The 23,090-nt window shown below is 44.6% G+C and overlaps 2 protein-coding genes across 10 annotated transcripts in view; one reads left to right on the forward strand and one right to left on the reverse strand.

Annotated features, from left to right (window-relative positions):
• Positions 1 to 23,090, forward strand: part of neurl1aa (neuralized E3 ubiquitin protein ligase 1Aa) — a 130,186-nt gene that overhangs the window by 102,793 nt on the left and 4,303 nt on the right. The gene's annotated exons all lie outside the window — the stretch shown is intronic.
• Positions 1 to 23,090, reverse strand: part of sh3pxd2aa (SH3 and PX domains 2Aa) — a 96,358-nt gene that overhangs the window by 44,196 nt on the left and 29,072 nt on the right. For 8 of the 9 annotated variants that reach the window (XM_056409398.1, XM_056409396.1, XM_056409395.1 and 5 more), the window contains exons 3-5: positions 22,916 to 22,991; positions 21,067 to 21,143; positions 18,776 to 18,867 (exon numbers count right to left, since the gene is read on the reverse strand). In XM_056409398.1, coding sequence (XP_056265373.1) covers positions 18,776 to 18,867; positions 21,067 to 21,143; positions 22,916 to 22,991 — 245 coding nt within the window. Of the gene's footprint in view, positions 1 to 18,775; positions 18,868 to 21,066; positions 21,144 to 22,915; positions 22,992 to 23,090 lie in introns of those variants that run through there. The other variant, XM_056409400.1, reaches the window with a different exon arrangement.

The following is a 23,090-nucleotide window of genomic DNA, read 5'->3' on the forward strand; positions in this document are numbered from 1 at the left end:
GCACCCAGAAATGGGTCGGAGAGAAAGCGGGACTTTACCCCTTCTCCTCATCCCGGACTGTGACATGTGACCTCTGACACTTGGGGAGGGGCCCAACAGTCAAGTCTTGTACAACAAGTCATAATTCAATGAGCCGTGTGTGAGTGCGTCTCAATGGAAAGTATGCCGTGTAAAGACGCAGAGCGGCAGGGCAACACAATAAAGATGCTGGTGTCCTCCGGTCGGTGGCGGGGGAATGTTTTGCTTGTCCAGGGAATGCGAATGTTTCCACGTGCTCGGTGTTCTACGCTAAGCCGCGCTCAAGCTTTTGCCGCCTCAATCAAAGCACTGTCCAACTTAAGTTTGGTGAGCTAAAACAAGTTAGTGTCTTTTCTCTGTGTCACAATAACCAATACTTCTTTTGGAAGTCAGAGTGGATTCCTCACCCTCAAAGAAAAACCTCCTCTAGTCATTAATTTCACTACACCACATGAAATACCAATTGTTCTGCTCCACTGTTGTAGGTGACGGGGAAGCAGGGATTCAGGTGACCTGGTCAAGAGGAAACAGCCTTTACAGTTGCTTTCTACACCTTTTTTTCATGAAGAGTTTCATTATTAGTTTCATTTTATTCATTTTTCACTCTATTTATGATGTACTTTTGTTTCATAGTGAGCCAATGCGTGAAAGGAGTGCCCCCTCCATCAGACAAACTAGTTTCTATGTGCATGCTCGAGGCCTGCTGGGTTAATTGGACAAGCTAACAGTAAACAAATCTACACTGCAGCCTGACGATGCAACAGGCGTGGGGGCGGGACCTGGACATGGCTGGTTTGCAGCTTCCCAAGGAGCTGAGGACAGGAGCTCTGATTGGTGGAGGGCAGCAGCAGCATGGCACGTCTGAAATGGCTTCTGGCCCTGAGTGCAGGCTGCCGGAGTCTCTGGGGTTAATGGTTCTTGATCAGCCGTTTGTTCACCCTGACACACGGCGACTGCTTTTGGATCGCTGGCGCTTGTTCTCCCTTGTTCTGCTGTACAGCTCAAAGCCAACGTTGGCCCGCGTCATCGTGCGAGGGCGACTGGCGCCCGTAAGCGCTCACACGGGGCTTTGGAACAACCTGCGTGGCCTCCGAGCATCGGCCCGCTGACACCGCTCCAGAGGCCAACACGGGTCAACACACGCTAGCAACCGGCAATCGATAAAACCAGAGGAGAGCAACCAACTCAGTAAAATTCAAGCATGTCTTAAAGACATAAAAACATGGATGACCTGCAACTTCTTGATGTTAAACTCAGACAAAACAGAAGTAATTTTACTCGGCCCTGAGCGCTTCAGAGATCAATTATCTGGTGATGTGGTTTCTGTAGACGGCATTGCCCTGGCATCCAACACCACTGTAAAGAATCTCAGCGTTATCTTTGATCGGGACTTGTCCTTTAACTCCCACGTAAAGCAAACCTCAAGGACTGCATTTTTTCATCTACGTAATATTTAAGAAATCAGGCACATCTTGTCTCAAAAAGATACAGAAAAATTGGTTCACGCGTTCGTTACTTCGAGACTGGATTACTGCAACTCCTTATTATCAGGCTGCTCTAATAAATCTCTTAGGTCCCTCCAGTTGATCCAGAATGCTGCAGCTCGTATTCTCAGTAAAACTAAGAAAAGAGATCACATCACTCCTGCACTAGCTGCTCTGCACTGGCTCCCCGTAAAATCAAGAATCACTTTTAAAATTCTTCTCCTGACCTGCAAAGCCTTGATTGGTGATGCTCCATCATATCTTAAGGAGCTTGTAGTACCATATTGCCCCACTAGAGAGCTGCGCTCACAAGTAGTTCCTAGAGCAGGGGTCGGGAACCTATGGCTCGCGGACAATTTTGAGTTGAGAAAAAAAAAAATCTCCACCCGCCACCTTGTAATTTTCTCTATCGCGCCTGATTACAGCAGAAGTAATTTAAGGTCCCTTTTCTTAAAGAGCACGTCTTTGTTCTTTTATTGAACTAAACAGCCGTCTGTTATTGATCGTATCTACAGCAGCATGTCATTTCTGTCTCTACGTGTCGCGTGAACACTTCTCGGCTCTCCGTCTCGCGCGCTGCAGAGCTCCGATGCCGGCGTGTGCGCGCGCATCGGGGCGGAGCAAAGAAAAAGTCACTTTTATGGCTCTCCCAGTCAAAAAGGTTCCTGACCCCTGTCCTAGAGTCTTAAAAAGTAGGATGGGAGCCAGAGCCTTTAGTTATCAAGCTCCTCTTTTATGGAAGCAGCTTCCACCTTCAGTCCGGGAGGCAGACACAGTCACCTCGTTTAAGAGTAGACTTAAGACTTTCCTCTTTGACAGAGCTTATAGTTAGGGCTGAATCAGGTTCACCTGGTCCAGCCCCTTGATATGCTGCTATAGGCTTATAGCTGCCGGGGGACGTTTTAGGATGCACTGAGTACCTATCTCCTCTTTTCTCTCCTTAGGGATGAATTTTCATCTCTCCATCACACGTTACTAACTCTGCTTTCTCCCCGGAGTCCTTTTGACTTCACGTCTCATGGGGTCATCGGACCCTATGAGACGGCATAGATCCTATCTGCTGATGGATCATCGAGGTCTGGGTCGTGGAATTCCTGCTACCAACTACGCCACTGCCCTGTTGAGACTCCGCCCACTGTTGAGACTCCGCCCACTCCTCCTCTCTACCTCCATCTGCCTGATGGATCGTGGAGGTCTCCATCGTGGAATATGCCTACTATGAACTATTCATACACTCATATTCATTTAATGTATATTAACTCTAAATCTGTCCTTCTGTACACATTACATCTCTTGCTTCTGTCCATCCTGGAGAGGGATCCTCCTCTGTTGCTCTCCTGAAGGTTTCTTCCCTTTTTTCCCCCTGAAGGGTTATTTGGGAGTTTTTCCTGATCCGATGTGAGGTTTTGGGACAGGGATGTTCATGTGTTCAGATTGTAAAACACTCCGAGACAAATTTGTACTTTTTGAAATTGGGCTATACAAATAAACTGAATTGAATTGAATTGAACTAATGAGCCCCGATATTGGCTGTGCAAAGAGGGAGTTAGCTTAACTGTGGGTGGTGCGGTTAGCTATTTTTGGCTTTGTTTTTTAGAGGTACGGTTTTGGAGACATCTGCAAAGCATTAGGGCACAGGGATGGCGGGGAGGAGTCACGGCGTAGAGGGAAGGTGGGAGTATGAGGAGAAGAGTCCCAACTCTATCCAGTGACCAGTGTCCCTGGAGGCTGAAATCAATCTTCCCCTCCAGGGACCGAGCAACTCCTTTTTCCTCTGTCACTTGAGGAGTGGGGGAGTGAAAGGCGATGCGAGGAACAGATCCTCCAGTGGTGGAGAACAGGGTGTTTTCATGTGGTGGCGTGGAATCCAAGGAGAGGAAGACCTTACAGCCTCAAAGTATACGACTCACTACTACGAGGCGGAGCGTCTGCAGTGATACAACACTTGGGACAGATTAGAGCCCGCACTGACGTTCACTACTCATGCACAAGCATGTGCACATTAAAGAGATGACAAATAGAAGAGAAATGTGTCAACTGGAGTGTTACATACAACCATTGCAAGTAGAAACAATGAGAAAATAAATTAAATGCTGCCTGTAGCAGCATCATAGGAATTAAAACACCAAATTCAGTGTTTTCAGTCATGTGACATAACAAGCTGCTCTTATTCACTCATAAAAAATACAGACTTCTCTTAAACAAATTCTCCTGGTATATATTTGAGCTTTCATACAGAAAGAACACTTTCTCTGGACCATGTGGTGAAACTATACAAGTTATAATTTCATATGTAGTTTCACTTTATGTTCCAAATGTATCCATACAGGGATAAAGTGCATGCAGATCCACGGCGTTAGCTTTGGTTTGGTTTGTAGAAGGACGCTGTGTGCCGGTCGGATTGTATCCATATTCAGCTGCTGAGGTTCAGCTGTCCTCACCAGAACTCCTCTGGTAATTAGTTCAGAGAGTAAATAAGACACACACGTGTTGCGTTCAGGGGAAGCCGTGAGAACCGGACAGCCCGGTGTTACAGACTTGTTACAGGCGTTCATAACATTGAGAATTGAGTTTGAAATTGAAATATTTGTTTCTACATTGAGCGCCAGGCTGTGCAGCTCGTTTGACTTTGTGGTCAAATGGTGGAATCACAGCTAATATTTGTAAAATGAGCTTTGGGGGCTCTGTGGAGTCGAGCAAGTCGACTGCAGTTACCTTTACAAACCAACTTCTTCACTTCCTGGAGCCCCGATGAGCGGGTCTCAAGAACTTCTGGGGGCTGAAGCCGTAGGCCAAACCGCTGTGTGTGCACCCCCGACACCACGGAACCTCACCTGTCCCTCCGCTGGTATCACCAGCACACAGGGGTGTCCTCTGCACGATGACTATGTTGGTCCTGAAGGGTCCACGACATGAGGTGGTTCGCTTTGCATGAGGTGGTCTCAAGGAAAATCACTAGTGGGGACAGGGATGTCGTATGTGTACAGACGGCAGAGGCACATTTGTAATTTGTGATATTGGGCTGTATAAAAATAAACTGAATTAAATTGAATAGTTCTGATTGAATAGTGACAATAGTTCCATTTCAGTCTTCATGTTTTGCAAAGTTCAATTCTTTAAAGCTTCATAAATAACATGTGTTGTCTATTCATTGTGTGTTTCTGCAGATAAATGTTTGAAAAAAAACAAAAAAAAGGTACAACCCAAATTACTCCATGGTTCTAAAACTGCTTAATCTGCTAAAAAGTGCGTTGAGCGGTATAGACGACCTCCATTAGTGTGGACATTAATAGACAACATTCTTTTTGTAAACTCAAAGTGTAGTTTTAATTGTACAAGAAAAAGTCAATGGATTTACCAATTAGGCGTGAGGTATGAGCGGGTTGTCGGATAAGAGGCTAATCAATGTGTACAAATGGCTGCAATTTAATGACTCTCAATGGCCCCCTGCTGGGCTGGCCTGCAACACCAGTAAATATTCTCTCTCTCTCTCTCTCTCTCTCTCTCTCTCTCTCTCTCTCTCTCTCTCTCTCTCTCTCTCTCTCTCTCTCTCTCTCTCTCTCTCTCTCTCTCTCTCTCTCTCTCTCTCTCTCTCTCTCTCTCTCTCTCTCTCTCTCTCTCTCTCTCTCTCTCTCTCTCTCTCTCTCTCTCTCTCTCTCCCCTAACCTGAGCCCCCTGCAGAGCCCCAAATTGACCTCAGCTTCCCCCGTCTTTGAGGCCTTGTGGCCGTGACCAGTGCATTAGCACTGCAGATGAGGGTTCAAGGTATCAATCAACCTCAACCTTCGCCTGTACATGCAGTCAACACACACATATTATACACACAGAGACTCAAAAATGAAAATGGAGATGATCGAGAAGCTGACGCTGCTGGAGGGGAACCCACAATGCAACACTTCAGTGCTGAAGGACCCTGAAAACCGAGACAACGGATGATGAGAAACAAAATGGCAAGCGTCTTCATCATTAAAACTATAAGAGGAATAAAAATACTTTGCACAGGTTAAATTCAAATATCTATTTCATCATTTTTGTCAAAACTGCTTCAATGACTAAATTAAATGTTTGATGAATAAATAAATACATAGATAACCTCTGATTTTGTGTGTTTCTATGTTCCACCTTTAGTCTTTCATGTTTCTGAATAATGGGAACATACCAGGCTGAACATGTGCCGTCCTCTTTTCTCTTTTATATCTCCGTGCTTCCACTGTAACCCTGTGTTTAACATGTCATTGCAATGATTTGTGGGTAATTCCCTTGGGCAAGGTCTTCAGAAATGCGGACTTCCGGCAATTTCTTTTATAAAGGGCTCAAAATGTCTGTGAGAGTCCTCAAACCCTTTCTGGTTTGACGGGGATAGAACTAAACCCTTACAGATGTATACATGTTCCACCGGACCATCTCGAACCTCAACAATCAACCTTCTGTTATACTGGACACGGCACGATGGAGAAATGATGCAGACTGGTTGTTGTTTTTAAAGATTAAAGCCAGAATGTTTACCTATTGCTGACTAAATGTGAGGACGAGAGGAAAACCGACTCAATAACAGCGGTTACACAGCGATATATCTTAACTGGCATTAGCCACAGTAGCACATGGTTTCATTTGTAAAAGGGAAGTTATTTCTTCTTTCAAAGAAGGTACATTGAGTTTGTCGTACTGTTCGCGTGTGTCACCTGGAAGTAAAGAATTAAATCTTTCTTTGGAAGAGTTGTCGGCATTTGGGTCCTCTCTCTCTCTCTCTGTCCACGACATCCTGACAACACACTTCCTGTCAGCATCAGTGAAAGAGCTGGACACACATATGCCCCATCCTTATCACCCACTTATTACTAATTAGCCCCAAAAACACAAAAATATGTCTTCCCCGCCCGTCACCAAGGACAACTCTGCTACTTAGGCCCAACTTCTGACCAATCATGGGAGTTCATGGCTTGACCTGGTCATAATCTCATAATCTAGCAGCATCTCTCTCCACGAGGCAGACGCGAAGGTCGAGGCCTATATTGATATTCACGGGGAGGTTTGTAAGGGGGCATGATGAATGATGATGACATCAGCCCTGTTTCACACTACGGTAGCCTGTAGGGGGGCGGGGGGCGCGGTAGCCAATATTTTCATCATGGCTGAAATGCAGTATGCGCATATTAATAGAGACATTTGTCCCTGTTATGGTCTGCAGAGGACATATAATGCCGTTCAGGCTGATAGTTATATGATTGCTCTAGCGAGGCCCAGACAGATGAAACAGATCACAGCCCACAGCCCATGCTAATTGACTCGATAGGAATGTAAGATGGTGGGGAAGAGTGTTCAGCAAGAGAGAGAGTGGGGGGGGGGGAACAACATGTCTCACAAAAAGGAGAAGGGGAGTGTAACGTCAAGAGAAATTCACTCCAGTGGAAATAAATCTGAAACAGGAAGCGAGGGGCAGGTGGGTGGGGGTGATGGACAGAAAGAACGGCAGAAAAAGACACTGGATACATTTATAAAGGAAGGGAAGCCTGAGGGAGGACAAGAGATCAGTGGATGGACTGGAAGGAGAGCGGCTGAGGAGTAGTGATGTGAAGCACGCCACCATGTGGGGGAGAGGCAGAGCTGGGCCTTCCTACTTCTTTGTCACTGACTTCTTAAATGCATCTCACGACTCTTTGAGGGGCCTAAATCCAGCACTTGTTAGCCACTGACCTGCAGAGTAAAAGACCCAGACGACTTCCACTGGGCAGTTCTCATGCGTATTAAAGGGGCCAACTGTTCAAATGTGTGCACACTAGATCCTGTTTGTTAAACATGCCACGACGCTGGTACGATGACTTATGTCCTCTTATATCCAGCATCCTAATTTTTTGTAGTTCTCTTCCGTGTGAAGACACAGCGAGACCAGAGATCCAGAGGAAGTCCATTCGGAGTGCGTTCAACATCAAGGATGCTGAGCTTGAGACGGCTGCAGCACAAGAGTGACATCACTCTGGTTTCTGGCGTCTTCGCCATGCTGCAGTACTCGACCCCACAGACAGGGGGTGGGGTGGGTGGGGGGCTCTGTGTGCTTGCTGAGCTCTGACTGATGAGATCGATTATATGTGAGGTTCCTTTTGTTCTAATCAGATCCCAGTCAGACAGAGAAGGATTCTGGAGCCGGCTTGTGTCGAAGCGTGACCCATTGACAAGAGACGTGACGGAGACGGTGTGAGAAATCAGACCCAGTCTGGAAAACCTGAAAGCTCAACGTCAATATCTGTTATACAGTCGTCTGAAGCTCATCATAGAATATCTGCCGTGCCTCGGTGCACCGTGTGGCCTTGTGCTACGCTCGTCTTCAAGTGATGAAGAGGACACATTTCATCACCCTGGTGGCTGTCCTGGCCCCACTCTCTATTCATCACACCCATGTACAGGCTGGCCCGAGCCCCAGCCTTGACAACACCCTGCAAGTGTGTGGGGGAGAGAGAGAGCAGCAGTGAGTCAGACACCGTCTGGTGGGTGCCGGTGAGAATGAGCGCATCCATGTGGAATGACGGTGAGGGAAGGGAGAGCGTGGCGGGAGGTATACTGAAATAACCGGACAGCAGCGCTGCGGCTGCGGCGCACAACCGGGCAGGACCACTCTGGTCCCGCAATGAAGACTCGTCTCCTGCTGCCGTCTCCGTTTGGCTGCGGACGCAACATTTTTTTTGATAATTGCAGCAAGTGTACAACGGCTCGGTCGATGAGTGTTCGCACACACGCACACACACACACACGCTCGGCTGACCACTCCCCTCTCTCTGACACACTGGAAGTGTTGAACCCCTTCCCCCGCGCTGTCTCCAGCGAGTGCTATTGATCCTAATAGTTAGGGGAGTGCAGCTTATCCATTAGGGCTGAGTGAGCCTGTCCTCTGTCTCCACCTCAGCAGACAGAGTGGGATGGACAGATGACTGGGGGGGATGGAGGGAGAGTACAATAATGGGTAGAGAAGGGAAATAAGTAAAGAAAGAGGAATGGTAAAGCTCTGGAGGGAGTTGAAGAGGAAAGGAAGTAAGGATAGCGTATTTATTTGGAGCCTTTCAAGAGTGGGACGACAAAAATAAAACAGTGCTTGACAGGCAACGGACATGAAACAGGGACTTTAGAAGAATTAAAAACACCATGAAAATAAAATATATGAAGCATTTTAGAGATAAGGCTGAAAATTGTGCTGTCCACATATCTTCCACCTGTCTCAGAAGGAGACAGTTCATAAGTTTAGGAGAAACAAGCTCAAAGCCACAGGCTCTTGGTTTCAGGGCTGGAACCAACACCGACGCCGGAGGACTTCAGAGGGACGTTTTGCACACAGTAGCATTGGCAGTGTCAATTTAACACTTAAAGAGTACATTTGAACACTCAGCCAGTGAACATATGGTCCCTTATCTTTAGAGTGTTAAAGTAACACTGAACATAGTGTTAACATTTCAGAGGTAACGCAACTCTGGGAAGAGATATTATTCTACACTGAGAAGTGTTAATTTTGATTAACACTGGTCCGAGTGTCAAATGTAAATAACATATTTGATATAAAAAAGAGATTTAGAGAAAATTACTGCAGACTTTCCAGAATTAAAACGCGAGTGATGAAACTCAATTTGAAAGGAGTAGGAGGGGGCGGAGCTTTCCAAAATAACAGTGAATGTTGTCATCACCGGGGTTTTTACTCCAGCTCTAGTTGTAATGACTCTGACAGACTCAAATCACTTTAACACTGTGTATTTTAACACTGGGGAGGAATTTACTGTGGCAGTCAGGTTTGGCGCTTGAAGAGGACGTCCGACACTTTGACCTGCAGTGACCCTCTCTTGCTCAGTTATTCTAAAATGTTGCTTCTGCTGAAATATCAACATTTGATATAAAACAGTGATTTAGAGAAATTCTTTCTAGAATTAAATGTGCATGATGAAACTCAATTTGAAAGGAGAAGGGGGGGGGGGAGCTTTCCAGAGTAACAGTGAACGTTGTCATCAACATGAGAGTTTTACTCTTGCTTTAGTTGTATTGACTCTGACAGAGTATATTTTACCCAACATGTTTAACTCTGAATATTTAAACCAACACTGAGGGATATTTACTCTTGCTAGTGTTGTAATAACTCTAAGAGAGTTTATATATGTTGACACTAAATATTTAACACTAGGGAATTTACTGTGCACCGGCACTCCTCACTCCCTTTCTGCCTTTCTGAGTGAGGGTGAGGGTGCTGAAACTTGTTTTTTTGTAAAATAATGTTTTGGCCTCCCACTGTTGGGCCATGTGGAGGCGATCCCGACTGCATGGGTTGTAGCCGCTGCTGTAGTGGGCCAATCACACGCCGCGTTAGCTCTAAGAAGACAGCATATATTCATTTTTACTCGATCTAGGTACCGACAGGTATCATATGTTGCTTTGATGCTACTTGGTTGGTACTGGCTTATATGGGGTATCCAGTCCCAGTGCCCAGCCCCAGTCAAGATAGCCTTTGTCTGAGTATGCTTGTGTACAATCAACGGAAGCAACCAGCCCGTCTCTAACCATAACCAGGACTCATTATTGACAGATGATCAGGATGTTCTGCAGGGATGTCTTGCAGATAGAAAGCAAGCAAAAAGAGAGGACACCAGATCATTTGGATACAATGAATGAGATGAGAGGACACACACTCAAAGATACACACCAACCCTGATGGATTAATATTAGTCTTCAGCATCCTGTTTCCTTCTTCCGCACCACTTAGGGCACACATGTGCATGCACATTTAAAAAAAAAGCCCCACACTACTAACACACACTCAATCCTGAACACACTCGAGAATGGTTCATTTTCATTTAGCAGATGCATTATGGGTAGGGGAATGGAAGAAAGTCGTCTGGATCATAACGTCTCACTCAGAGTATTTCCCTCTTTAAGTGAGACAGAGTGAAGGCCTGCAGGGATCCAGAGAAATCATCACAAGAGGTTCTGGCTCCATTTGATCTGAAGCTAACTGGAGAACATCGGTTAGCAGCAGCAGTGGAGGAACTCCCATCAGAGAGATGCGTGAGATATCCCCCCATCCCCATCTTAGTCTGGAGACTATGGTCTGCTCTGTGGTCTGATTCTTAAGAGGATCAAATAAAATGTAAACGAAAGCTTGTGTCCACCCGTTCTTCCATTAATAAGAGTTGGTTCATTGAGATAAGCAGACGAAGACAAGGATGAAGAAGAAGAAGAAAAAGAAGAAGAAAAAGCAGCAGCAGCAGCTTAATATATATGTCATCATTAAATATACTGGGGTGACTGTGGGTTAGTGGTTAGCAGGTCTGCCCTTCAATCAGGGGGTTTGTGGTTCAATCCCCGCCCTAGTCGATGTGTCCTTGAGCAAAACACACAACCCGGACTAGCTCCCCGTAGCCCTGTCTATGGTGTATAAAATGTAACATGTAAAGCGTCTTTGAATATCTTAGAAAGCGCTATATAAAATGGATTATTATTATTCCGTCTCTGTCGAGATAATTTCATGTCTTGCGTTCTGTGTTTTTAACTTTTAATGTGTGCGCAAACTGAAAATATGCATGGAAACAGATGGATAGAAACGCACACCTTGAAACATCACCATGACTGATCCTGGATCAGCTCGCCTTCTAAGTAAAAGTATGTATGAAGTCATCTTCCGGCCACTTTCTCACAACGACTGAAATTATTTGTATGGAAAGATCATTATGCTATCAATGTATTCATTTAAATAAAGCCTTCTAAAGCAATGCGGGTGAATGCTACAGGCTGTACGGCCGTGACGTATGATAAGTCCGACTGTAGAAAGAATGGGTTCCCTGACGGCGCTATGCTGTCACAATAATTACTAACCAAAGTAAAATCCTTCGAGTTCATTTACTGTTACATTTAATTGATTAATACAAATCATTTTGCGGGAGTATCCTCTGGCCTGTATGAAAGAAAATTAATGTATTCAATCACATGGAGTGCTTCCTCTTCATAACATGTCATGGCGTACACTACCGTTCAAAAGGTTGGGATCACCCAGACAATTTCGTGTTTTCCATGAAAACTCACACTTTTATTTATCAAATGAGTTGCAAAATGTATAGAAAATATAGTCAAGACATTGACAAGGTTAGAAATAATGATTTGTATTTGAAGTATTAATTTTTTTCTTCAAACTTTGCTTTCGTCAAAGAATGCTCCTTTTGCAGCAATTACAGCATTGCAGACCTTTGGCATTCTAGCTGTTAATTTGTTGAGGTAATCTGTTGAAATGTCACCCACGCTTCCTGAAGCACCTGCCACAAGTTGGATTGGCTTGATGGGCACTTCTTGGGACCATACGGTCAAGCTGCTCCCACAACAGCTCAATGGGGTTGAGATCTGGTGACTGTGCTGGCCACTCCATTACAGACATACCAGCTGCCTGCTTCTTCCTAAATAGTTCTTGCACAATTTGGAGGTGTGCTTTGGGTCATTGTCCTGTTGGAGGAGGAAATTGGCTCCAATCAAGCGCTGCCCACAGGGTATGGCATGGCGTTGCAAAATGGAGTGATAGCCTTCCTTATTTAAAATCCTTTACCTGGTACAAATCTCCCACTTTACCAGCACCAAAGCAGCCCCAGACCATCACATTACCTCCACCATGCTTGACAGATGGTGTCAGGCACTCTTCCAGCATCTTTTCACCTGTTCTGCATCTCACAAATGTTCTTCTGTGTGATCCAAACACCTCAAACTTGGATTCATCTGTCCATAACACCTTTTTCCAATCTTCCTCTGTCCAATGCCTGTGTTCTTTTGCCCATACCAATCTTTTCTTTTTTTTGGCCAGTCTCAGATATGGCTTTTTCTTTGCCACTCTGCCTAGAAGGCCAGCATCCCAGTCGTCTCTTCACTGTCGACGTTGACACTGGCGTTTTACGGGTACCATTTAAAGAAGCTGCCAGTTGAGGACCTGTGAGGCGTCTATTTCTCAAACTAGAGACTCTAATGTACTTGTCTTCTTGCTGAGTTGTGCACGGGGCCTCCACTTCTCTTTCTGCTCTGGTTAGAGCCCGTTTGTGCTGTTCTCTGAAGGGAGTAGTACACACCGCTGGAGGAAATTTTCAGTTTCTTTGCAATTTCTCGCATGGAATAGCCTTCATTTCTAAGGACAAGAATAGACTGGCGAGTTTCACATGAAAGTTCTTTTTTTCTGGCCATTTTGAGAGTCTTATCGAACCCACAAATGTGATGCTCCAGATAATCAACTAGCTCAAAGGAAGGCCAGTTTTATAGCTTATATCTCCAGCATAACTGTTTTCAGCTGTGCTAACATAATTGCACAAGGGTTTTCAAGGGTTTTCTAATCATCCATTAGTCTGCTAAGGCAATTAGCAAACACAATGTACCATTAGAACATTGGAGTGATAGTTGCTGGAAATGGGCCTCTATACACCTATGGAGATATTTCATTAGAAACCAGACGTTTCCACCTAGAATAGTCATTTACCACATTAACAATGTATAGAGTGTATTTCTGATTGATTTAATGTTATCTTCATTGAAAAAAACAATGCTTTTCTTTGAAAAATAAGGACATTTCTAAGTGATCCCAAACTTTTGAACGGTAGTGTATGTATCTATTGAAATCCCTAGTTCCCACCACAAGTAGCATTTCCAGTACGATGTCTGCAACAGGTTGCTTCCCGTATCTGTCTGTAACATAGATTTCAGACCAGCCAATCAGCTCCTTCCCATCTCCAAACTTGAGTTCAGAATCTTTTTTCATCTACAGAGACGAGGCCCAGAACACCTCAGAGATCAACTAGACCAGTGGTTCTTAACCTTATTGGAGGTACTGAACCATCGGTGCAATAGCCGAACCCTTCATAATTGGAAAAATAAAATGATTTCTTAAAAACGTAGCTGATTGGCTTTCGCAACTCAGCGCCGGCCAAATGTTTCGCTTCGGTCTATCCATTCCGTTCACGTCTGTGCATTGACTTGGCAAAGCTTCTGGTGTGAACGCAGCATAACACAGCAAAGAAAAATGGTGAGTTGCCCGAAATGTCGGCAGCCAATTTTTTGACGACCGACAAAAACGGCCCGACATTGCTAGTGTGAACCGAGCTATACTGTGCAGTGTTTCCCCAGGTCTACAGCTTCAGGGGGCGGGGACCGACCGACCGATACGAACAACTATAGTTGGGGCTTTTGCCAACCTAAAAAATTGTTGGAAAAGTTAACTGTTGCTCGACAATTAAATGCAGTATAAGAATTCTTTAACAAATTGTATGCAAGAAAAATCTAATTTATTGTCAATATAGCGATCACATAACGCAAAACGAAATATATGTACAAAAGAAGTTTATTGAGCTCAACAACTCAACAGATTAGCTAGTTGGTGTGGTTAGGGTACTTATAATGTAATAAATATATAACTGTCACTTTCAATTAAACCAGATTGCTCCAGACAAAAAAAGAATACAAGTTTTCAATCAATTTAATAGAATACAAATAGTTATATTTGTGCAACATTTAGCTTATTGTGCCTGCAATTAACCTGTTTTTCACTGAATATATTTTCAAGATAATAACAATAAAGTGCAACCTGTGAAAAAATAAATATCCAGTTCAAATATTTGGCAATAAAGACTTTTACTGAGTTTTAAACTGCATGTCCATCTTGGAGATTGATCCTCCTCTGCTGCTCTCCTGAATGTTTCTTCCCTTTTTTCCCCCTGAATGGTTATTTGGGAGTTTTTCCTGATCCGATGTGAGGTTTTGGGGCAGGGATGTCTATGTGTACAGATTGTAAAGCACTCTGAGACAAATTTGTAATTTGTGAAAATGGGCTTATACAAATAAACTGAATTGAATATCTTTTTAAAACAAAACGATTGCAGATGTGTGCATCATCACGTTTTATTATTATGCATGTGATAAAATTAGTCTTCCACTACACCTCTTCAACGGGGTTGCAGGCTTGATACCGCCACTCTCAATAATGCTCAATATTGAGGTTTTATTTTGAAGGGCAACAGCAGGAACGCCCGAAGTCCGAGACACCTGGCAAGTCGCCAAGAATGTCGGCCGTGGCGCATGTGCAGCGTAATCTGTTAACGCTGTAACGTAAACATTTACACCAAAGTACAGGCATTTCGGTCTTAATTCATGGATGTCTTAGTTTTATGGCTGTGTACTTTGTAATATGTGAAGCTCTCAATAAAGGTCTTGAAATTTAAAAATAATCTGCATTTCCCCTCGCGCCCCACACCGTTTCTGCTCGTGAACCCGGAGCATGACAGCTACTCCGAGACTACTCGTCCCATCTTCACCACCGTTGGAGCGTTTAAACGCAGATATACTGTATCAGTTTTCTTTTCACGCGACATGTTGGACGCTCTCTGCGGGCTGGTGGGAGCCTGCCGACCTGTGCGCATGGCTCCGAGAGCCAGCTGCGAGGCATGTCAGAAGCGTCATGCCGCGACGATCAACATATTTGGTTAATTGTTTAGTTTAATGAAGAATCAAATCTGTTAATCTTGTTGTTGTAATCTGGCGCTCTGGCAAAAAAAGCGAGGGGGGTAGCTGGCGGGCGTGGTTACTCCCATGTTGTAATGGTAGGGGGAAACACTGCTGTGTGTCTACCCTGTGTGTGGGGTGACTCGCCCCTAGGAGTGGCTCACTTGAACCCTGTTGTTGATCCAGACCACTAAAGAATCCTTTTGTGAACTAGACTGTAGTTTACTTGTGTTTCATCCGGAACTAGACTGTAGTTTACTGGTGTTTCCTCTTGAACTGGACTGTAGTTTACTGGTGTTTCCTCTTGAACTTGACTGTAGTTCACTGGTGTTTCATCCTGAACTAGACTGTAGTTCACTGGTTTTTCCTCTTGAACTTGACTGTAGTTCACTGGTGTTCATGACCGTGGGGAGCTGGGACTTGAGTGTGTGACTTTACTACAGTACGTCATACTGTTAACGAAGACTAGAAGAAGCTCAGTGTTGACTTTGTACGAGCGATCCTCCAGAAAGCTGCGAGCTGTTCTGAAAAGCCATCTTTTCAGGAGAGACTGCTCCAAGAGTACCTGTTTGATTATATTCCTTTTTCTTTTAATGTGTCCCAAGTTTCACGGATGCAACTCTTGTGTAAACACCTGTTTAATCCTAGTGGCTGTTTTTCGTGTCACAGATGGGGTGCTGCGAGGGTAGCATTGTCACACAAACACGACAACAAGATTAATGGCATTTATTTATGCATCAACAGACGTAGAGAGGAGTGGAAGAAGCGGGAGAAAGAGGAGAGAACGATGCTCATGCAGGACGTAAATCAAAGGAGAGGCAGGAGGAGAGAGACGAGATGGAAAGCCGTATTGTCAGCGAAGAGACGAAAGCTGTTGCTCAAATACTGATTGTGTCGGTGTTCGTAACCTTGAGCCGCTGCATCAATTTATACTTGAATTTATGAGGCCAGGTTAGATCGAAAGAAGTAGAGAGAGAGGACGGAAGAGAGAGATACCTTTATTACCACGGGTGCACATAACTGGTACGCAGGTACGCATGCGCGAAGACAACATCAACAATGCGTAATGCCACTTGTGTTACTTCGCGCCTTTGCGTACTTGACCGATCTGATATTGATCGTCTCTACACAGCAGCATGTCATTTCTGTCTCTACGTGTCGTCGCGTTAACACTTCTCAGCTCCCCGTCTCGCGCGCTGCAGAGCTCCGATGCCGGCACGCGCATCGCTCTGCCGTGATGCGCGCACACAGGTGAGCACACTCTCACTAGCACGAGCTAGTGCTGGGTGAGTTAACATCTGAGCTCTTTTGTGTAACATTATCAATCAATCATCATCATCATGTTTGCATGCAGCTCCGGTAACCAGTGTAAGCATGACGGCATACTGTGTGCATGCATGTACATCCGTGTGTCTGTACAGACGAATCCAGGTCATGGCAAAGTGTCAGCAGCCATCATTACTGTGGCGGCTTCTCACACTTCAACCTGCGCAACAATGAGAGAACTTCTATTCTCGGCTGATTTTTGTGTAGCTGCGTGCTAACAAGTCAGGTCCAGGAGATCGCGTACAACCGACTCCATGCAGAAAAAAACCTTTCTGCACCTGATTGCATGTTTCAGAAGTTTATTATGGGATGTGTTTAATCTGACCAGGAAGCAAAAAATAATGGAATGTAAGTTTGTTGATTTGTAACCACACGCTAGCAAATTCCTAAAATTTGATTTGCTAGGATGACACCATGGATTTATTTTCGCTTTTTTTACTGTAAATTATGTATTTTATGTTGTTTATTATCTTTTACTTTACTGAATGTTAAATATGATTCATGCTATGACACTTTTCTATTTGTAACTCTTTGTGATATTTTTTTAAGGATTATTATTGTTGGTTTTTTGTATTTTTTATGACTATTACCATTTCTCTATCTCTCTATGTGTAGAGATATTTACCTTAATAAATTAAGCAAACTAATTAATTAAGTGTGACGATTTAACTTATGTTGAACCCACTGGTTAGTTGGTGGTTAGTTTATTTCCCACAGCCATCTTGAGTTAGTTGCTTTAAAGACCTCATCATGGCGGGACCAAATGAACCTCGGTAAGTGGAACGGGACCCCAATCTGAACGCATACCTCCTGCCTCCTCCGTGTTTGCTTCCTGTGTTTTTTGAAGGATAAGATCCTTAGAAGGTTTATTTATTTTGAGGGCTGTACTGGATTTGTACATTCAAAGCGGCAATAGAGGTTTTAGAATGTCGTCCTATTTTATGAAATCATCACTCTACAAAAAAGGAGAAAATAGCTATGCGGTACTGTGGTTACATAAATGTAATTCCTGGTGCTGTTAGATTGCTGCTCGACAGCCGCATTAATACATGAGCTGCTCGGTGTGCAGAAAGCGGGAGAGCCAACTGTTTTTGGACCGCAGTGAAAATGTAGATTTGAAAAGCTAAACGACAACAAAGACGGATGGAAGCTGAATATTTCAGTCGGTAAAAACATCGATCTTTTTTTCTAGAAATGTTGGCTTTGGACCAATTGAAAAAAACCACTACGTGGACACTAATAATTTCAGTGTAGCCTAAACTTTATCTGCAACTGGGCAGAAACACAAGGTTCTAACTAAATTCATGAATAAAGAAAAAAATCAGCGCAGCAAGCAGATGATTTAGAATTAGATCGTCAACGTCATGAATGACGTTTGAAACTATTCAGTAATGCCCTATCTATGATGTGAGAATATACAGTATTCTACCTCTTCAAAGTTTAGTAATACTAGCAAATAATAGCCGCTGAAGCTACTGGTCACACCACTCCAGACCAAGTAAGGAGCAGCAAAAGCTCTCGGTGTATTGACCTCAGAAAGTATGTTTAACCTATAACGTATGTTATTTCTTCTTTTACAAACGTAACCACGACACAGCACATTCACATCCATCCCTTTTTCTTTCTTTTTTAAAGCGGATGTGAAAACTAATTTTGGACTAATATTTTGGGCGTGACCCCCACATTGAACATAAGTTATGACGGTGAGTGAAACGCAACAGTAATGATGGCGTCGCTGGAGAGCGGTCAGTCTGAGCGTACAGCCGGTTCTCTGCGGAGAGTGTGTGACACTGACCGTGTTTACATGCATTCGAATAACTGGCTTAGTCGGACTGAAATCGAATTCTCCGTTTCATGTAAACACCTTTGTTCGACTATGTGCGGTCCGACTACGATCCGATTAACACCCCTGGATAACTCGATCCGATCCGGTTGATAATTCGACTATCGCGGCATGTAACGGTGAATTGGATTAGGAACTGGACTTTGCGTCTTTGCGCATGCTTGAGATCCCGCCGCCCTCCTCCCCTCCCTCCCATGTCGTGACCCGGTAGTCGAAAGAGACGATAAGTTGTCACTGCCGGGAGCCTGGCCGGCAGAAAACAAACAAACAACGCCAATAGCGCCATTTGCATTCGCTGTACTCCGATTAACATCATGCAAGAATAGTAGAGGGATGTAGCTTCGCCTCGCTCTCTGTTCGCCATCTTTCTCGAAATGTTGATGTTGTTGTTGTTGGTTGTTGTTGGTTGTGGTGAAGAGGTCAAGCGGAAATGGCCGTATCATCACGAGTTGTAATGAAAACAGCGCCACCTATCGTATCGGATATGACATGCTTTCGGCCAATGATTCGAATTACTCACTGCCATGTATATTGGGATAACAGCAGATCCCCCAAAAGATAGCATAGTCCGACTAAAGCAAGATTCAAATTATACCATCATGTAAACGCACTGACTTACTCTACTGGGGGGTTGGCGTCCTCGGCCTTTGTCTCAAAGAAGCGCAGCACGTCCTCACTCTGAGAGATCTGAGGGGGGAGTCGCACCAGCGCCTAAGAAGAAGAGAGAGAACGGGGAGGTCAAAGACAAGCTGATTGGTTATACCTGTTGTGGTTTCCTTTACACCCCACCCTCATCGCCCCCCGCCCCCAGTGAGTGTTTCGACCTGGCTGTCCACATCCCTGTTTCGATCTGAAGCACCCCCAACAGAAACCTTTTGGGACGCTTCTAAGTTTTTCTGATGTAGCCTCCACCATACTCCTAGACACTGCTATGGTCTCCCTTTCCTGGAATGGACTGTACTTGTAGTTGTTTTTTTTGTCTTCTGACCACGCATAGCTCTTTTAAACTCCACGTCATCATTCACCTATTCACTCACTGATGGCAGAGGGCTGCCATGCAAAGTGCCGCCTGCCTCTCAGGACATTTAAACACCGTAGGAGCGACTTGGGTTTAAGTGTCTCGCCCAAGGACACGTCGACGTGGACCTGGAGGAGCCAGGGATCGAACTGCCGATCTTCCAACGTATCTGAAACCTATCTCTTTTAAAGCACCTTTATTGTGTTCCATACAGGCTTGCGTTTGGTAAAGGAATAGTGTGAAAGGTCCAGCCAAAGGTAATCAACCATTCCTCCTCCTCTGTGTGTTCATTGACAAAGCCACTCGACAGTCAGAGAGGATCATATGTCTGCCTAACCATCTATATTTAATGGTCTGGAAGGGAGAGACATGCGAGGGCACATGTTCAGCACAGGCTGCTCATTTACGTCGCCTGCATATTTCATCCGTGGGATCCGATCTACGTGGGGTCTCACTGTGCACCCCAGCTGGATGGAATCACCAATCTCCGGGGAGCAGACCCTCCGAGAACCCTGCTTAATTACACTCTCTTTTTTTTACACTCTTATTGGCACCATTTACTGAGCGGATACTGTGGCTAACCTTTCCTAATGCAGGCCAACCATACTGCTCCCTAACTGTGTGTGTAGAGATAATCCCAAATTAGAGGTTATGCTGCTAGTATCACTTTGTGCCAAGGGGGAGAAAGGAAGGTGTGTGTGTGTGTGTGTGTGTGTGTGTGTGTGGAAGGATCTGCATCTGGCAACAATATAAAATAAAAAAACTCAAATGGGAGAGAGAACAGGAAGAGATAAGGCGAGTCTCCCTCCAGCTGAAGAATTAAACGAGCTGTCACTTTCAAGGTTTCTTTATCTTTCCCGGGAAGGGGAACTTTTTCTCCTGATTGGACGAAATGAGTAAAAAGCTCGTTAGTGAGTTTCACTTTGGTCCTGGTTACACTTGTCTGATTAAAAAATGTGTGTTCTATGATCAGATGAGAAACTCGACTCGGTCCTCCCTTGTGTCCACACTTAGCAATCCAGTGCCTGATGGGGAAGTGATCGGATATATTTCATGGTCAAAGGCGCGGCTGTAAAACTTTCATATAAATGCTTCACAATAAAAGCCCCCGTTATTTCTGGCGCTTACTCTTCCTCCTTGCAGAATTAGTAGACTTGTTTTATTTATTATTAATAGCCGCTAACCAAAGCTACGGTAACCCAATGTTAAATACATGTTGCTATAAATCCTTCACAATAAAAGTCCCCCGTTATTAGGTTATTTGTCTAAGTATTGCCATTTCGTTGCCTCTGTACCTGTACTCTAGCAATGACAATAAATTGAATCCAATCCAATAGCTTATATTTTGGAGCAGCTAAATCTGCCCTCTGCCTTTCCTACTCTTCTCTAGAGAGGAACTTTCATGTGGGAGGAAGATGACGGAGACCTACGTCTGATACATTGTCCACATGCTGTCCAAACATCACTAAGATCTGGACCACCTCGCCACGTGGTCTGGCTGATTGGATCCCCAATGCGAGCAAGGCCCGATCCCAGAGCGTGCAGACTTGACAATTTCATTGAAAAAGACAAGTGGAACCACAGCTGCTGAAATAATGGGAGTCTCATGCCGTGCAGTGCCTGAGAAGTTTGGTGCACAACTCGGTCGCCCTTCACTGGTGAAGGAAAAGATCCCGTCTCTACCACCAAGTTGAGTGTCGGAGCTCATTAAAGACTCTTAGCTCAATAGCTCAGAGACACAGCTCTTCCCTGCGAGGAAACTTTTCCACGACCACTGAGGCTGAGGTCCCATGTGTGTCACGTTTAAAGTATGTGAAATGACCTTTGACCCGGGGGGGACTCCCCAGAGTCAGATGGGGAACTGGAGGATGTTTACAGTAAGGCCTCTTTACCCTGCAGTAGTCGTCGATGAAACGCAGCCGCTTCATAGCCACGTCTCGCACATGACTCCTCCGGAACAGGATTTTTCCTGGAAAGGGAGGAGAAGGAGAAGAAAAAAACACAAACAAATCAGAATGTGGGAGGTGAGGGAAAACAGAGGAACAGTGTGGTGTGATGATGAGTTACAGTGGACAGCAAACAGATATGAGACGGTGGTGGGGCGTTCCAGCGGCGCTGCCCATCTCATGTAATACCCCCGGAAGAGCAGGAGGTGTCAGTAATGTACGCTGAGGAGCCTTCAGGGCCACAGCAGTCTCAGTCCCACACTCAGGGCGAAGGACTCCATGACCCTCTGCCTGTGACATGGCTTGTAATGTGACAGTAGGCTGTATGTATGTACACTACCGTTCAAAAGTTTGGGTTCACTTAGAAAAAGAAAAAAAACGTAGAAATAACCTTATTTTTCAAAGAAAAGCACTTTTTTTTCCAATGAACAAAACATTACATTAATCAGAAATACACTCTATACATTGCTAATGTGGTAAATGACTATTCTAGATGGAATCGTCTGGTTTTCAAGGCCCATTTCCAGCAACTATCTCCAGTGATCTGATGGTACAATGTGTTTTATAATCGCCTTAGAAGACTAATGGATGATTAGAAAACCCTTGTGCAATTATGTTAGAACAGCTGAAAACAGTTATGCTGGTGAGAGAAGCTATACAAATATATATATATATATATATATATATAGAGAGAGAGAGAGAGATAGATATGCACACTCAGGGAAACTTTTAAGTCACCAACTCCCTCTAGTCACAATGGGTGGAGGTGTTATGTGGTTCTCGTATGATCGGATCATTTGGATGCACTATTTTAATGAGCTCTACTTATGCAATATGATGAATATTATTTTTTAACCAACAGCAGGACCCCAGACGACGACATTAGCAGTACTGCTCCTCGCTGGAGCAGTTTTACTGTGTTATTTCGTTTTTTTGTTCATCGTTTGTTGGTTAGTTTGTCAGCAGGATTACAGTTAAGACTACTGGCTTGTTTCTAATGAAACTCGGTGAACCCATGAAATGCTGGAGCTGAAAAAAAACTAATACAAATAATTTATAATTGTCAGACCATGTGACCAGGAGGGTTTCTAACGTGTGCTTGGCAACAATTTGAATGTCAAACATTGTCCACGGTTCATTGAACTGAGGCAGAGGACTTCATCCCCGACCAAACGCAAGAGGTGGAGGTGGACGGGTGCTTTTGTTTGTGTGTTGGCTACGGGGCTAAAACAGTGTTCACTCAAATAAACTTCACTAAACAAACAGACATGTCACTTACATGGCGAAACATACCGACACACACACACACACACAAAGAGGCCCCCAGTGTGATTATCAGAATCCCTGTCTGCCCCTCTGCCCCGCACACTGAACCACCACGAACACCACGAACACCGGCATTGATCACTGCGACGCTGCAAGTCGCAATGAGCCTGAATGTCAGCCGACGACGTCCAGCGGGAGAGACTAGCATGTGGGGCACGAGTGGCATCAACACGAGGGCACACACACCGTATATCAAGCCAATCAAGTGATACAATGTGTCCATAATTTGTGTTCTTAAAACTAAATAAATAAAATATAATAAAAATGAAATGCCATGCCAACACAGCTGAGATTTGAAAGTCACAGAGAGCGCCTCGTCAGCAGTAACACGGGTACACGCAGGAACACACACACAAACACACACACACAGGCATCAGTAACCTGTTCATATTGACCCCCCCATGAGTGCCAGCCATACATTATTAATGTAGGAGCCTGTTCAGATAACTGGTGCTCTGGAGGCTATTACCTGGGAGAAATGGGATGATCCTCTTCTTTGGGTCTTTCTGCCCTCCCTCAATTGGGAACTTGTCAAGTATCTGCATCTAGAGAAAAAAGAGGGGAGAGTTTTAATCTGGTGTCTTTTTGGTGAATGTGCTTCCCCCCCCCCCTCCCCCCAGTGAGACAATAGGGTCGATGTCGCG

The sequence above is a fragment of the Pseudoliparis swirei genome, chromosome 24 (genome assembly GCF_029220125.1).
Source record: "Pseudoliparis swirei isolate HS2019 ecotype Mariana Trench chromosome 24, NWPU_hadal_v1, whole genome shotgun sequence".
Lineage (NCBI taxonomy): Eukaryota > Metazoa > Chordata > Actinopteri > Perciformes > Liparidae > Pseudoliparis > Pseudoliparis swirei.